The 17,989-nt window shown below is 44.5% G+C and overlaps 1 protein-coding gene across 1 annotated transcript in view; it reads left to right on the top strand.

Annotated features, from left to right (window-relative positions):
• Positions 1-17,989, top strand: part of MACROH2A2 (macroH2A.2 histone) — a 56,061-nt gene that overhangs the window by 12,628 nt on the left and 25,444 nt on the right. Inside the window, exon 2 of the mRNA XM_035268107.3 lies at positions 9,969-10,199. Within this exon, the coding sequence (XP_035123998.1) occupies positions 10,028-10,199 (172 nt within the window). The 5' untranslated portion in view covers positions 9,969-10,027. The remainder of the gene's footprint in view (positions 1-9,968; positions 10,200-17,989) is intronic.

Below are 17,989 nucleotides of genomic sequence, written 5' to 3'. Positions count from 1 at the left end.
ATTACCAAAATTAGATAAAGACAAGAAAAAAATACCTGGTTTACAGGAATCTCAGTAGGAGACAAATAAAGGGAGTATTGGGAGAAATAAAGAAATTGGCAGTGGGCTAAGTGGGGAAGGATAATCAAATACATAATAGAAAAAAAAATTCCATGTTATAAAAATCATAAAGTTTTCAGGTTGAACCAACTTATTGCCAAATGCTGAGCAGGGCGAAGGGGGCTTGGCAATGACTTGAAAATATTGAAGCAAAATGATTTTGACACTGAAAATGATAATCCCCCACTGAATGATAACCTAAAGATCACTCAAATAAGGTAGTTCTGTTTGTGTAAGAAAAAGTTTAGGCCAGATGTGTTGGCTCATGCCTGTAATGCCAACACTTTGGGAGGCTGGGGTGGGAGGATCTCTTAAGGCCAGGACGTCCAGACCAGCCTGGGCAACATAGTGAGACACCCAACTCTACAAAGAAGTACAAAAATTAAAAAATAGCTGGGTGTGGTGCACTAGCTATTCAGGAGGCTGAGGTAGAGGACTGCTTCAGGCCAGGAGGTCAAAGTGAAAGAAAGAAAGAAAGAAAGAAAGAAAGAAAGAAAGAGAAGGAAGGAAGGGAGGGAGGGAGGGAGGGAGGCAAGAAGGCAGACTAGGAAGAAAGGAAGGAAGGGAGGGAAGGAAGAGAGAGAAAGAAAAGGAAAGGAAAGAGTTTACTAAGAAAGAAAGAAAGTTTACTTCCCTGTCCTGTTTTTGAAGAGTTACATCAGGTGGACACCAACAAAAGAGGGGAGAAAACCAAGAAAGAGGAAGTCATAGGGCCGAGGATGGACAGAGAGGGTAGGTCCCAGAAAGACCAGTCCTGGGATGACTGCTGGCTAAAACAACTCCCATTACAAATTGGAGCTGGAGGGCAGAGGGCTTTGAGAATAACTGGGACCTCTGCAAAGAACAATATAATTGAGAATCTGAGTGATTTTGAGGACATGGTAAAGGAACATCTTGTCAACACAGAAAAATACAGTCTGTATTCCTATTTGTGGATTCTATATTTGTGAATTTGCCTACATACTAAATGTATTTGCAACCCCCAAATCGATACTTGTGGCGCTTTCCTGGTCATTCTAGGACATGCACGTTCACAGAGCAGCAAAACCTTAGTCGCCACAAGCACACCTTCCCAGCTGAGGTTGCACCAGGTGACTGCCTTCTTGTTTCAGCTCATACTACAATCTGTTGCCCTTTCCATGCCTTATTTAGTGCCATGTTTTTTGCATGTTTGTGCTTTTTTTTTTTTTTTTTGGTGATTTTGCTGTTTAGAATGGCCCCCAGGTGTAGTGCTGAAGCGATAGCTAGCATTTCTAAGTGCAAGAAGGCCATGATGTGTAAGCTTCATTCAGCACGTGTTACAGTGCTGCTGGCCGTGAGCTCAATGTTAATGAATCAACAATATCTATTAAACAAGGTGTCCTGAACATAAACACACATGGAACAAGGTTAAGTATTGATTAGTTGATGAAATGTTGTGACCAGAGGCTTGCAGAAGCCTAACTCTGTATTTCCTCTAAGAGCAATTTTTCAGTTTTTACTAATTCTGTGTTTCCGGCTACTTTGTAGAACATAACTACCCTACATATTGAGAATCAACTATAATTATTAACTTCAGGGTTAGAGAGGAATCTATGCAAGAAAGTTGTGGTCCAAATGTGAAGTCACAGAAGATGCGGAGTGATTTTGAAGATCAGGTTTTCAGAACAAAAAAAAAATTCATCTTGACATGAGAACTCAAGGATTCCAGTGCTGGACCACGGGAAGGAACTGTGATGCTAGCATCACACTTGATTCTGCAGAGAATATTTACAAATGTGATCCCAGCACTATACTCAACTGTAGGGAACAACATTTAGAAAGTCTTAACCATGTAAATGGCATTTAACTTTCAAAATAAATCTAGAGTCAAAATGTGGATGATTTTATTGTGGTTATAGAATAAAATATAAATCTTATGAACTAGGACAACAGAAAGTATAGAAGACAAAGTAGAGCTTAGGAAGGTGATGTAGGGAGGAGAGGACAGGGAAAGATTAGGGGGCTCATATCCTCGTCTCATATGATGATGACATGAGAAAGAATGGGGGCTCATATCCTCGTCTCATATGATGATGACATGAGAAAGAATGCCCAAAGTTGGTGATGTGAGAAACAGGGATTGGAGTGTACAATGTTACTTGAAGTTTCCAAGGCAATCAGTGGAGGAAATTAAACTGAAAAGATAACTGTCACAATTGAAAAGAGACGAGGAAGGTGGGGTAAGGCACAGATAGAGACTGTCTAGAAGTGAAAACAGATTAACAAGTGGGGATATAGACATGAGAGTTTTGGAGGTAGCCACTAGAACTGAAATTAACACGTCGCCTGTACTTGTCTCTATAAATGAGACAGACGAGTGAGAAACTTGCTTTTCATTTTATACATTTTCATTCCTTTTTGCTTTTTCTTATTATGTGCAAATATTCCTTAGATTTAAAGATAAGTTCAAAATAGTTAAATAACTTCTTTACCTTTCTTATTTTCCTTGCTTCAGGATAACCTTGAGGAAGACAGAAGTAGGTTTCAGCTTGTTGGTGGTGGGCCCTGACACAGAAATTCCCTCACTTGCTCAGAGTTCTTAGTGTCTCCAGCGTGTTTTGGATAACACTAGGGCAGAGGAAATGCCTGCCTGTTCCATTTATCAAGTGTTTAGACCCAAACAATTTAATACGTATTCATGTTCTAACATTGTACTAGCCGTTTGGGAAAAGAATACATATAAATTAAAAGAAAAAATTATTTTTATTCAATTCTTAAATAACTGCAATGAATTACAAGTAGGATGTGTACAGCTGTTGGGCACTGCACAGGTACTCAGGCTTGGAGTCAGATTGGACACCCTCATTTTCTGTTCTGTATTTACTTTCACCCAACACTTGCTGTTAATCACAGCAATAGTCAAAAATCCAGCTTTGCAAGAAAAAAAAATGGTATCATCAAAAGGAACTTAGTGTACCCTACTGTTGAAACTGAAGCCGTTGGGAGTTGGCAGTGGGGGTTCCATAGCTGTTTTCAAGGGAAAGCTTAAACCTTCCTGTAGTGCTCCTGTGGGTTTGCTGATTGCCCCAGTGTAGCCTGGTGCACAGTTTGGGAACCATGGCTCTAACATCTATTTGAAACTTTGTTTTGGTCTGTCAGGCAACTTCATTAGAAAATATTATAGGACAAGGGTCATGTAAATTTAACATCTTATGTAGTTTCTTGTTCAATAATAAATGCTCCATAAATACTGTCTTACATTGAATCTATGATGGTATCGATTGCAAGATACATATTGACTTCTAGAGACAGTAAAATGTTAAAAAATAAAAGTGCATCATAAAATCAGTGAAATACGATAGTTATTTGAATAGTCTGGTGTGAGTTTATTGCCCATGTCTGAGTCAATGCTGCAATTTCGTATTTACCCGGTGTCATCTATAAAATCTAACCTGTTAGTGTTATTATGGGCTTAAAAGCCAAACCTGGAAATAAATCCTGAAACAACAGAGTCTGAATACGCCCTCTTCCCCAGTACACAATACCAGCAATGTGCTTCCAGCTGCTCTTCTCCTGGGAGGGTTGAGGTTGGGGGGGTGAGGGACAAGCAGGAGCCCTGTGTTCTCCCTCTTATTCTTTGAGTCTGGAGTTTTACCTCTCTGTTTCCCACCGTTAATGTGCTTAAAATGCTCTGATCCACTCTGCCAGTAATTTTGAGGCTGTATACCTTGATCTTTCTGCTATGAAAGGACAGGTGCATTGCAGGTACAGTGTGTCTGGTTTTCTCTATATCCCACGTGCATCCAGGAGGAAGGGGCCACCAGAACAGAACTGCATGGCCTCCATGGGGTGCCCACACGGTGTGTCTGAGAACGCCAAGAGCCGCGTCCAGCCATATTCTCTCTCCAAACGTGTAAACATAGTGTATCTAGTCCTTAAGCTTTGCCTAATCAGAGCAAAATTATCTTAGAGCAGAAGTAAATAAATGTAAACATTTAAGTACTAGGCTGAAGGAAACAAATTATCACCTTGCAATAATTCTTTTCTCTTTAGACTGTAGACCTACACCAAGACTCAAATTCCCAGGATGTGGATAAAATCCCATTCAAGTTTTTGACACCTGACTTCCCAAGACATAATAGAGTTGGAGGAAAGGGTGGCAAGAAGGAAGTTCAGGGTTATAATTTATCGTAACGCCAGACAGAATCCAGCACGGGCTTAGGGGAGAGGTGGTCTTTAGAAAGCAGTGTCTTCTCTGGAATGGTCCCAGAGGCTCAGCACTTCCTGCCGTGGGTGGGCTCTAGTAGATGTAGCTCCATCAGCCCCTCCTTGCTTCCCCTAGGGATTCCTGGATGTGGTCTGATTCCTGCTGTCAGTGTACAGGGGCCTCACAGCCCTGAGTCCCCAGGAGGGCCTGGGAGAAGGTGCCTGGCTGCTTAAACACCACACAAGACCTGAAAAGATGGGTTTGGCAGGCAAGAACTCTCCAGTCCTGCTAAAAACACATGTATAAGTCAATTCTTCTCACACTTAGACTTCAGAAGGAGCTGCGCCCCCACCCAGGGGGATTTCCTCTAAGGCCCTCACCTAGAGAAAATTCTGGAAGCCACAGAGAGAAAACCTTGTTATAAAGTACCATGTTCGGGATGACTCTTAAATTTAGGTACTTTTTTACAATGTGTAACTGGTATGTTTCTCTACTTGTTCCTACTTTGATTTTCCTTACTTGGCTATTTATCTTCATGAGTGGTGTGTGTGTGTTTGAGATGGAGTGTTTTGCTCTTGTTGCCCAGGCTGGAGTGCAGTGGCCCGATCTTGGCTCACTGGAACCTCTGCCTCCTGGGTTCAAGCAATTCTCCTGCCTCAGCCTCCAGAGTACCTGAGGTTACAGGTACCCACCACCATGCCTGGTTAATATTTTGTATTTTTCGTAGAGACAGGGTTTCATCATGTTGGCCAGGCCTGTCTCGAACTCCTGACCTCAGGTGATCCATCCGCCTCAGCCTCCCAAAGTGCAGGGATTACAGGCATGAGACACCATGCCCGGCCTCTTCATGAATGTTTTAGGCATCTATCCCCTTAAGTCACTTGCTTTTCTTCTGCTCCTAGTCCTAATTTCCAATTTTTAGGGCAATTTGTGACTTCTCTTGGCTAATAGTGGGAAAGTCCCTAGGTGGCTCTATCATGCACACCTAGTCATTCTCCGGCTGTTTTGTTTGAGAAAAGTGTGTGTGTGTGTGTGTGTGTGTGTGTACACAGGGTGTGTCCCTGCCCTTGTGGTGTTTGTACTTCATGCAGCATTCTCTGGTGGAAGCATGGTAGGAAGAGATTAAGACCAGCCAGCACACACCATATTCACAGAGCACATCCATCCTGTGATGGGCTTTTCGGGTGGTTTTCTTGACAACAAGACTTACTAATCATCCTCCAATCCCACTTACCATTAACTGAGAAAAGCACATAATTGGCTTAGGAGGGTCACTAATGCATCTTTATGAGCCTGTGTAGACTCTTAAGTCTTTAGAACTGACTGCTTAAAGAGCCTAAGCTTCTCTACCAAAATCATGGAAAAGGGCCTTTCAGAAAAATCAGGTGGTTTAAGAGCAGAATGACTTTAAGGATGTTAGCAATCTCCCCTGTTTTACAGATGAGGCCACTGAGGCCCAAACAAACACATGTGAAGCTCACATAACTACAGTCACGCGTCACTTAACAACAGGGATACATTCTGAGAAAAGCATCATTAGGTGATTTTGTCATTGTGCAAACAGCACAGAATGGACTCCAGAAACCTAGATGGCGCAGCCTCCTGCACACCTAGGCTACGATCATATGACCTATTGCTCTGGGCCGCAAACCAGCTCAACGTGGTACTGTACTGAATACTGCAGGCAATGGTAACACAATAGAAAAGGCACAGCAAAATACAGTCGAAAATGTAAAAAGTAGTACACATGTGTAGGTCCCTTGCTATGAATAGAGCTTGCAAGTCTAGAAGTACCCTGGGTGAGTCAGTGAGTGAGTGGTGAGGGAATGTGATGGCCTGGGACATTATCGTACACTACCGTAGAGTTTATAAACACTGTACATGTAAGCTACACTAACTTTTTTTTTGAGATGGAGTTTTGCCCTGTCACCCAGGCTGGAGTGCAATGGTGTGATCTCAGCTCACTGCAGTCTCCACCTCCTGGGTTCAAACGATTCTCCTGCCTCAGCCTCCCAAGTAGCTGGAATTACAGGCGCCTGCCACCACACCCACCTAATTTTTGTATTTTTATTAGAGACTGGGTTTCACCATGTTGGCCAGGCTGGTTTCAAACTCCTGACCTCAGGATCTGCCTGCCTCAGCCTCCCAAAGTGCTGAGATTACAGACATGAGCCACCATGCTCAGCCAGCTACACTAAAAGAGAATATTTTTTCTTCAATAATAAATTATCCATAGCTTACTGTAATTTTTTTACTTTATAAACTTTTTAAACTTTACAAACTTTTTGACTGTTTTATAATAACACTTGGCTTAAAGCACAAATGCACTGTACAGCTACACATATTCTCCTTCTTTATAGCCTTACTCTACAACCACTTTTCTATTAAAAAAAACTAACTTTTTTAAACTTTTGATAAAAAAAGAAATAAGACACACAAACACGAGCCTAGGCCTACACAGAGTCAGTGTCATCAATAACACTGTCTTCCACCTTCACGTCTCATCCACTGAAAAGTATTTAGGGACAGTAACACCCACGGAGCTGTCATCTCCTGGAATAATAATGCCTCCTTCTGGAATACCTCCTGAAAGACCCATTTGAGGCTGATTGACAGATACCTTTGTTTTAAATAAGTAGAAGGAATACCAGTAACATAGTCATTTGCTCCCAAGTGTTATGTACCATACATAATTATGTGTGCTAAACTCATATGACTGGCAGCACAGGTTTGTTTACATCAGTGTCACATCAAACACATGAGTAAGGCATTGTGCTATGCCATTAAGATGTCACTAGGTTGTCCAGGTGCAGTGGCTCACACCTGTAATCTCAGCACTTTGGGAGGCTAAGGCCGGTGGATCACCTGAGGTCAGGAGTTCAAAACCAGCCTGGCTAACATAGTGAAACCTCATCTCTAGTAAAAATATAAAAATTAGCCAAGTGTGGTGGTGCACCCCTATAGTCCCACCTGCTCCGAAGGCTGAGGCAGGAGAATCACTTGAATCTGGGAGGCGGAGGTTGCAGTGAGCTGAGATCACACCACTGCACGCCAGCCTGGGGAATAGAGCAAGACTCCATCTCAAATAAAAAGAAAAAAAAAAAAAAGAAAAGATGTCACTAGGTCATAGGAATTTTCCAGCTCCATTAGGACCTTACGGGACCACCATCATATGTGCAGTCATTGTGGGGTGCATGACTGTAGTTATGTAGAAGTGGGACTATGCTCAGGACTTCAGTTCCCCAGTCCTAGGCTCCTTCCACTATAGCAAGAGCCACCTCCATTTAGAGCACCACAACCCAGCTAGCACACATGTGCTCTGCGAGGACAGGAACCACTTAGCATTGCTGTCTCTTTCCCCTTTCCTGCTACAGTGCTGACTAATAGCAGGCCCTCCATACATTTATCTAACACATAGCTGCTTGCTTCCTCAAAGAGAAAACCTCTACAAGTGGAGGTATGAGAGTGAGCAGCCACAGACAGCAGCAGCACAGCAAATGTGGGAGACCTTGTTTCTTCCAGGAAGAAACAACATGATAAAACAGCATGGCGTCTGATCCTTCCGCCTTGCTGTCAAAAAGATTATAGTCTAAGGCACTTTTCTCATCTTTGCTTGTACCTAACTGATGAGTAGCTACATCCTTTGATGGCAAAATGACAAATAAAATATAAAATAGGGGAGCAGAGAGTAGTAAGTACATTTGAGCATTTTAAATAATGTATATGAAGTATATAATAAAATGCCCCAACTTGACTCATTCACCTCAGGGACAGGTGGCTGTTGAAAAAGGGGTTTGTTGCTAATTTCAGCGCTTTTTATAGTCTCTTTGGTCGTAATGGAGTTATCAGATGCTTTAGAAAATCGAAATCTGTTCAATGAAAGCTGTTTAGTAAGTAAATCCTGATATATCTCTATTTCATATTAGCCAGGCATTCAGTTAGTACCTTCTTCTGTCATGTTTTTAGTGACTTTCGCAGGCCTTCCTTTCCTTTACCATCTCACCTGCTGGTATGATGACCTAACAAGGATCAACAGATAGAACCAATTTCGATTTGTTTCTGACTTTCTCGTTTTCATCTCCAGAGGAAATGGCCCCTGAGAATGCCGTTGCCCTTGAGGAAGAGACCTTTGATATATTAACACATTTCCTAGAAAATGTCTTTTTCCTTTTCTTTGCGTTTTTGCTCTTGACCGTTTCTCCCTTGTAATTTGCTTTTACTTACTGAAGATTATATTCCATTTGTCAGTTACAATACTCTGTCAACCAACAGATCAAGCCCACCCAAATTCTACTACAATTTTCTGGATTGTGAGTGGGCTTACAAAGACTCTGTCCAGGAATATGTAATTATTTTATCTTCACACAAAAGATGGCTTCCTTAAGCAACAGTGAATGTTTGTCTCTTAGTTCCTTGTGCTGAATTCACCTCTTTGTGCAGACTCTGAAGTTTCTCCCCAAAATCAACCTGGATTCCCATTCCAAGGAACAGAAACTCAGGCTGCACTCTGGCTTTTCATCTGCTATGTTTGCATGCCATGCATATTCAGTAAAACTGCCTCTTCTGGCCTGTTTCCATTTCTAAGGTGCTACATTATTGCAGGAGTTAGAAAAGTGTCTGAGAAATACACATCAGCTCTCAGTTATGTCTGTCAAACCGAACTGAGATGAGATTTGGCTGTGTCCCCACCCAAAGCTCATCTTGAATTGTTGCACCCATAATTCCCACGTTGTGGGAGGGACCCTATGGGAGATAATTAAATCACGGGGGCAGTCTCCCCTCATACTGTTCTCGTGGTAGTGAATAAGTCTCATGAGATTTGATGGTTTTATAAGGAGTTTCCCCTCTCGCTTAGTTCTCATTCTTTCTCTTGCCTGGTACCAATGTAAGACGTGCCTTTTACTTTCCACCATGATTGTGAGGCCTCCCCAGCCACATGGAACTGTGGGTCCATTAAACTCTTTTTCTTTCTAAGTTGCTCAGTTTCAGGTATGTCTTTATAATGGGCAAAGTCATATAGGCCAAGAGGAATTGTAATAGTTTTCTTGTTGTTGCTGGAACAAATTATCCCAAACAATACAAATTTGTTCCCTTATAGTTCAGGGTCGGAAGTGCAAAATCAGTCTTACTGGGCTAAAGTCAAGGTATCGGCAGGACTGATTCCTTCTGGCAGCTTTGAGGGGAGAATCCTCTTCCTTCTGTTCTCACATCTCTTACTGCTCACTCTGAGTCCCTGCATCCCTCTTCTAAGAACCCTGGCAATTACGTTAGGCCCAACCAGATAATCCGAGATAATCTCCCCATCTCAAGACCCTTAGCTTACTTCCATCTGCAAAGCCTCTGTCATATAACATAACATTCACAGGTTCTGGGGATGAGGAAATGAACATCTTTGGGAATCATTGTTCAGCTGACCACAGGACTGAGACCTCTCTATTCAGTGACAGTTTTCTGTGGCCTTTCCTCTTGAGGTCAGGCTGCCTTGGTGAGGGAGGGATGTTTGTGGGTGGGCTTGCCCATACCCTTCAGAGACCCCAGGCCTGACTCTGTGCCTCTTGCACATACAGTAGCAGCCAGGTTTCAGCCGCCTCCCCAAGACAATCAGAGGTGTCACAGTGGTGCCCAAGGGTCATGCCACTGTGCCCAAGATGTTTGCCAACTACCCTTCCTCAACTCTGTTCTTTCCTTTTTTCCTTTTCAGCATTATATTAGTGCCGGGAGGCCACTGCGTCAGCAAGCTGAGAGGGAAACTGAGGCAAGATGTCGGGCCGGAGCGGGAAGAAGAAAATGTCCAAGCTGTCCCGTTCAGCCAGGGCAGGTGTCATCTTCCCAGTGGGGAGGCTGATGCGTTATCTGAAGAAAGGGACATTCAAGTACCGGATCAGCGTGGGTGCCCCTGTCTACATGGCTGCAGTCATTGAGTACCTGGCAGGTAATGAGGACACGCAGAGGTAACTGCCTGCTTCCAGGTCCCCACTCTCCCCTGGGTCCCCCTCGCAGGCTGGGAAGGGATGTTCCGAAAAGGCTACTGTGGGTGGTGACAGGGTTGCAACTGGCCTGCTTGGCTAAAATCAACTTCTGCAGGCTTTAGGGGAGAGAAGAGGGCATAGGAAGGATAGATGATCAGCATGGAAGGCAGAGAACCCACAATCAAGTCAGTGGCTCTCCTAGACCAGTGCTGCGAAAGATGTGTCTTGCTTTAAGCAAATGCAATATATAAATATCCAAGCTCCTGAAGAAAAGAAGCTGCAGGGATAATGGGGGAGTTGACATTCATTTTGTAAAGGGAGTCTTTTTATACCAAATTGCTCATTAAACATCAGTTTTCCTGGTATATTTAAACTAGGACTCAGTGTCCATAAATAACATTTATCTGATCATCAAAAGCATCTTCGGGTGCTGCCATGAAGCCAATGAAATGTTCTAATTTTTCTCTCCTTCACTGAGGTGATTCTCATCTAACAGGGGTGCATAGAAAATAGTTTCCCACATTTGTTGTTAAAGTTAATTTTTACTGGAAGATGAGATTTTGCTGTGTGTGTTCTTTATCTTGGGAACTTTCTGTTTAGCTTTTTTGTTGTTGTTCTCTTATGTCATAAACAGAAACCAAACTTTACAATATCAGGGGTACTTTTTAGAAATATTTGTAAATAAAATATATATATATATACACACACACACAGACACACACACACACACAGCCGGATGTGGTGGCTCACCCCTGTAATCTCAGCACTTTGGGAGGCTGAGGCAGGCAGATCACATGAGATTGGGAGTTCAAGACCAGCCTGACCAACATGGAGAAACCCTGTCTCAACTAAAAATACAAAATTAGTCAGGTGTGATGGCACATGCCTGTAATCCCAGCTACTCAGGAGGCTGAGGCAGAAGAATCACTTGAACCCGGGAGGCAGAGGTTGCAGTGAGCCAAGATCGTGCCATTGCACTCCAGCCTGGGCAACAGGAGTGAGACTCCGTCTTAAATGTATGTATTTATACAATAAGTGTGATTTAGTCCCTTGTTGGGTAACAGCCACAAACAAGAATGTCTCTGACTTTGCTCAAGGTCTAGACACCAAGGTTAAGTCCCTTGGGAATTCTGCCAGATTAAAAAGCAAAGCTCCTCAAACTGTCTAACACTGGGGAGGCAAGCCTCACTCATGAAATCCCCCGGGCTGTGGCAGGGCTGGTCCTCTCTTCTATCCCCAGATTCCTCTTTTCTGCTGGTTCTTCCTCTTTAGATGCTCAGTCCTACTCTGCCCTCTTAGTTCCCATCGCTCACCAACCAGCATTGATTGGTGAAAGGTTTTCCTTGATCTATGCATGGAAATGTCCTCCCCCCAAAGCTTCTATCAGGCAGATCTCTGCGTCATGAGCCTTCCTCTTATGAAATGAAAGCTTGCTCCTGAGCTAAAAGTCCTTCACTCCTTTAGGAGGTTGGGGAGCACTGGAGGGCTCTGAAAATCAATGCTTTTCAAAGTGGGGTCACCCAGGCATTTTGTTGACAAGGACAGGGTAGGACCTGAGACTGCATACCTCAAGCTTCCAGGTGATGCTAATGCTGCTGGTCCAGGAACCAGAGGATGATAGCAAGATTGTAGCTTCTTTTAGCCTCAAGCCAAAAATGTGGGGAATGCTTGTTTAAAGTGTAAGTTCCCATCAGGTGCGGTGGCTCACCCCTGTAATCCCAGCACATTGGGAAGCTGAGGCAGGTGGGTCACCTGAAGTCAGGAGTTCGAGACCAGCTTGGCCAATATGGTGACATCTCATCTCTACTAAAAATACAAAAGTTAGCCAGGCACGCACCTGTAATCCCAGCAACTTGGGAGGCTGAAGCAGGAAAATCACTTGAATCCAGGAGGCAGAGGTTGCAGTAAGCCATGACCACGCCACTGCACTCCACCCTGAGCAACAGAACTAGATTCCGTCTCAATAAATAAATAAATAAAAATAAATAAAATGCAAGTTCCCGGATACACTCTCGAAGGGTCTGATTCACTGAGTCTGGAGTGAGGCCAAGAATCTGATGGGAAAACGTCCCAGCTGAGGGAGGGAGAGAACAGACTTTGAGAAGGGTTTATGAAGCTTCAAAAACACCTGTTAGGTGTGTGTCACCCACTGAGACTGGAAGACACTGAGTCACTCAAAGATCCCACAGCTTCCAGATGAGGAACTAGGACTCCCCTAGGGCCCTCAACCTCAAGCCCCGCAGTTGGGCTGCACTATGCCGCCCTAATGTTTGTGTGATGAAAATAATTAAGTACTTCTTGTGCCTCCATTTGGCAAAAGTCTAAACCAGTGCACATACAAAATCTGGCCTTTGGAATTCCTGGCATCTCTGTTAGCCTTTGGTTCAGAGGTGTGAGATAGACGAAGCTTACCTGTTTCTGTTCCTTCATCCATTCCAAGAGCATTTGCTGAGCATCTCCACATCAGCGCATACAGTAAGTCCTTAGACAGAGTCCCCACAGTAGAACTGGGCCGTTTATACGATGGGTTGAGTGTGGAGAGGATGAGCACCTGCAAGGGCGCCATTGCCAAAGTCCTCCTGCCCTGGCCAGTCCCAGTGTCCAACACCATCCTGGGCCACGTGGAGGAGGAGGAGGAGGAGGTGACATTGGTCTCCTGAGGCCCAGGCCTGTCCTCTGTGTATTTTTCCTCCCTTCTCAGTGCCCTTTCTCTCCTCCAAAGGCAGGCAGGCACTGAGAGAGCGCAGGCTCAGATGTCATTTTCAGTCGGGATGACTCATTGACTAGCTGTGTTACCCTAACCTCTCTGAGCTTCAGTTGTTTCCAGAACTAGCTCATTTAACCTCGTTCAATGAGCTAATATGTGTGAAACACCTGGCGCATAGGATGCACTCAATAAGTGGTAATTCTTCTCCTCCCCCCGCTATTAAGAGCTGATAAAATCGTTCAGGACAAAGTATAAATGACTTATTCCATTAATATGGTGTATTTTCAGGCTGAATTTGCATTTTAATGAGATAAAGCATTTTAATCCAAAGGAATGAATCATATTAGTGGAATTGCAAGCTACTGTTGAGTAAGTGCCATGGGAGATTTTAGTCTGTTTTTTTGTTGTTATTTGTTTTTTAAAGAGGTATTCATTGATTTTGTTTAGGAAGGGGGTCAAAGTGTGGAAGCCTCCTGTCACCCTTGAAATGACTTCCACATTCATGAAACAAATCTAGACTGTGTGCCTCATTTGAATCATTCAGGCCTTGAAGATAGAGCAGAAAAGAGGCCAGGTTCGTCCTGCCCCTTGCTGAGCTTACAGCCTAGTGGGGAGGACAAGAAAGAAACGCCTCACAGGAAGATCAGGTGTTGTCCATCAGGGAATGAGAGGAGCTTCAGGAGCTTCAGGAAGCCTGGGTTGGGGGAAGGGCTGCCTAATATAATGCAAGCGTTGTTAAGGCCTAAACCAGGTTGTCAACCCTGCATTTTCTCTTACCAATCGATTTCAAATCCTGATGACTGGGTACCACCCCTGAGAGATTCTGGGGTATTTTCTGTGCATCAAGATTCTTAAAGGCTTCCCCAAATGATTCTGATGGCCATCCAGCTGGGGAAGGGAGTCAGCCAGAATCAGATGGGGGCGGTGAACTAGGGGAAGATGGTGAGGAAGGTGGGGAATAAGAGAGAAGACTCCAAATTTAAAGGAGTTTGTGGCCATTTCTTTTCTTTTTTTTTTTTCTTTTTTTTTTTTTTGAGACAGTCTTGCTCTGTTACCAGGCACCAGGCTGGAGTGCAGTAGCACGATCTCGGCTCACTGCACCCTCCCCCTCCCAGGTTCAAGCAATTCTGCCTCAGCCTCCCGAATAGCTGGGACTACAGGCACACACCACCATGCCCAGCTAATTTTTGTATTTTTAGTAGAGATGGGGTTTCACCATGTTGACCAGAATGGTCTCAATCTCTTGACCTTGTGATCCACGTGTGTAGCCATTTCTAATGTGCCTGGAGCAGAGCTTGGAAATGGGAAGGGTGAGAGATGAGATGGGGGCAGGGCAGCAGGGGCTAGACTGTGACGGCCCTTGAAGGCCACGTTGAGGGTGGGCACGCACACACGCACGGACACACACGCACGCACACACATGCACGCACACACACGCATGCGCGCACGGCAGAGGAGGCATCAAAGAGAGGAGGTAGCATCTGCAGGGCATTTGGCTTTAGATAGTGAACAGTTGTCAAGGAGCAAGATCAGATTCCAGGAGACTAGGGGAGTTTAGTGTCACTTTGTAAAGAACTGACAGTGGCCAGGACCAAGGGTGCACAGTGAGGATGGTGATAGGAAATGGAAAATCTGGGTACTCTCTGAGGGGTGGAGTCAGCTCCACTCCACAATGGGTTAGATCCTCAGGGAGGAGCGTCAAGGATGACACAAATCTTGCAGGCGTGGACTAGCTGCTTTCTTTCAGGCCACACTGCCATGGGTTGAGAAGTGGAGCTGTGGACTTAGAGACAAGAGGAGTAGGAATTGGGTATAGGAAGTCAGGCCAAGAAGGAAGGAGAAGAGAGCAAAGCAGCTAGTGGATGAAGAATGGTGCCTGCAGCTGAAGTAGGGAGCAATGGATGGCAGACACAGTAGGGCAATATTGTATTATTCTATTTATAGGCAATACTCAGGTGATTGACGTAGAAGAGGTGAATTCAGAGACAAAAAGTAGAATAGAGGTTACCAGGGATGAGAAGGAGGGAGAAATGATGAGTTACTGTTTAGTGGGTACCGAGTTTCCATTTGCGAAGAAGAAGTTCTGGAAATGGATAGTTATGGTTGCACAACATTGTGAATATACTTAATGCCATCGAATCATATCCTTTAAAATGGTTAAATGGTAAATGTATGTTATGTTTGTTTTACCTTTTTTAAAAAAATCAAAACTTCGTTCTGATACGTAGTTGCACCTTCCCAGACTACCAGAGGGATTCCCAGCACCAACAAGGTGTAACCCCTGCAGGAGGGAGCTAGCTGGAGACAGAGAGACAATGAGCCTGGTGGGAAAGCTGGGCCCCAGCGTCTCCAGAGCTGGCTAGAAGCCCTGGCCCCAGGTGGGGAGGCACCTCCTCCAGCTCCTAGAAGGAGAAGGTCTGCTTGGAACTGATGCAGACACTGCAGGGTGCCCCTGGGAGACACGTGCCTCCCACACCTTCCTCCCACACACAGCACAGCCTTTCTAAGTGACCCTCATTCCACAAGTCATAAGTGGCAGTATTCCATTCTGCTCTCCTGCCCAAATCTCTGTGGCAAGCCATGCTCTTCACCCCCACGTGAACTGGATTCTCCTGCTGATGCCCTGGGGGCCAATGAGCCACCATCAGTGGGCTTCCTTTGGCCAGTCTACCACTCCTCTCAGATTCATGTCTGTGGTTTCTGAAGGCTCTCTCTCACACACACACTGCCTCAGAAAGGCAACCTGGGGCCACAGGAATAGCCAGGAAGAGAAGGCTGGGGACAACACAGTCAAAAACGGAGGGCACAAATTCTCAGCAACCCTGGGCGAGAGACAGCAGTCTGCCTCACCTGATTCTCTGGACTGGCTGTCTGGCTTGCCCCGGGTTCACATGTGATCATGGGGCTAGAACCACGGTGTCTCTTCCAGTGCCAACCTGTTGAAGGAGGACGCACAGCCCCGCAAAGAAGGCATGCTCAACTGCTCATCTAGAATGCCCCATTGACCTGAGCATGCTCGCCTCCCAGAATGGTCATCACGTTCCTGCTTCAGTTTCTTGATCTGTGGAATTGTGATCATGTTGGCCCAGTTCACATATCCAATGTAAGTGAGGAGAAAATGGACTGAAAAAGCAAGCTCCCAATTCTGCAATAGCATTTTGTATGTACTGACAGTAGATATAATGTAAATGCAAGATATTGAGAAGGAATTGTTTGTAATCATTTTGATGATGAGAAAATTTTCTGTAATGTAATGCATTTTCAACTGATGGAACAAGTAGGTCTTAAAATAGGGTTGAATTTCAGGACATTCCATGAAATCACTGTGTAACAGACACTGGTCATTTACATATCATTTCCAGATAATTGGGTCTCACCGCTTAACACCAAAAATTTTCTTATCTAATGATTTTCATTTACTGCATTTGTGTTTTTAAAAGACTACTTTGACCACCAGTACATGTGGCTGTACAGATTGTATGCTGCACAAGAACAGACATTTAAGGGAATATCATTCAAATCCTAAACAACAAAGATGCACGTATTTATTAAGAGAATTTCCAGCAGATGGTAGTGAAGAGTTTTGCTCTAACAAAATCCAGAAAGTAAAGCATCTTGCTAGGCATAGTGACTCACCTCTGCAATCCCAGCTACTCAGAGGCTCAGGTGGGAGAATCCCTTGAGCCCAGAAGGTTGAACCTGCAGTAAGTCGGGATAGCAACACTCCATTCCAGCCTGGGCAACAGAGCAAGACCCTGTCTCTAAATATAAAAAGGATCTTGAGGCAGGAATGTCTTTTCTTTCTTTTTTTAGAGGCAGCGTGGGTCTTCGTTGCCCAGGCTGGCGTGCAGTAGCATGATCACAGCTCACTGCTGCCTAGATCTCCTGAGCTCAAGAAATCCTTCCTCAGCCCCCTAAGTAGCTGGGACTACAAGCGTATACCACCAAGCCCAGCTAATTCTAATTTTTGTAAAGATGGGGTTTCGCTGTGTTGCCCGGGCTAGTCTTGAACTCCTGAGCTCAAGCAGTCTGCCTGCCTCTGCCTCCCAAAATGCTGGGACCACACCTGTCCAGGAGCATCATTTTTAATTTGCACAAAGGTACCTATTAGGTCAGCAGTGGCCTTGCTGGCAGAGATCTGGAGAACAACAAAACTAGGGATGGGGAAACCAACTAGACACCCACTACAATTACCTGGGCTAAAAGAGAAGAGAGCTTTAACTCAGCCAGTGGCAACAAGAAGGCCAAAAGATGTGAGACTGATGAGGCTGGATGGACCCCAGGTGGTGACTGGAAGGAGATGGGGAGTGGGAGAGGGAAGGATAGGGAATGACTCCCAGGTCTCTGGTAGGAGCCTTGTACGGATGGAGCTGCCAGTTCCAAGGGAAATGGGAAAAGCATGTTTGAGGAAATGATTTTGATTTGGGGACTGTGATGTTTGCTTTACCTGTGAAGCCCCCAAGCGAGGCCATCTGGGTGATATCATGGCAGGGCTGATGGTACGGATTCTGTAGTAGAGGCAGGTGGACAAGCTGGAGCCATGAGTCCAATGGTATTTTCCTCAGATTTCATGGCCCTAGCAGAGCAGATGACACAGGCAGAACCCCAGGGGCACTGCCAATCGGTGGGCAAGTGGACAAGGAAGAAAAGACCTGGGAAGGAGACAGAGTCTCGGTCACTTCACCTCCCCCGTCCCAACCCTAAAATTAATGTGTTATTTCCCATCTTCTGTAGGCTGGAATATACACTGTTGCTTTAAATTATATACAAAATGAAAGGATGTGGACTCTTCCAAAATAATATATACGAGCTTGACAGCATCGCTTTTGGCTAAAGAAATTCTTTTTACTACTCAGTACTCAGCTGTATTCCAGATGGTTACTATTGTTAGAAGTGCGACTTCCAAGAAGTGAGGAGTTTGCTATAGAAGTGCCCACTACTTAATGGAATTATGGTCTTCCCACAACATTTGCAGTAGAGTAAATCAGTGCTGTGTAAATCCAGTTTTCCTATTGATTGCCAATATAAGGATTTGGCAGGATTAAT

Source organism: Callithrix jacchus, chromosome 12 (genome assembly GCF_049354715.1).
Source record: "Callithrix jacchus isolate 240 chromosome 12, calJac240_pri, whole genome shotgun sequence".
NCBI classification, from domain to species: domain Eukaryota; kingdom Metazoa; phylum Chordata; class Mammalia; order Primates; family Cebidae; genus Callithrix; species Callithrix jacchus.
Note: the sequence above shows the minus strand (reverse complement) of the source record. Positions and strands in the feature narration are given on the sequence as shown.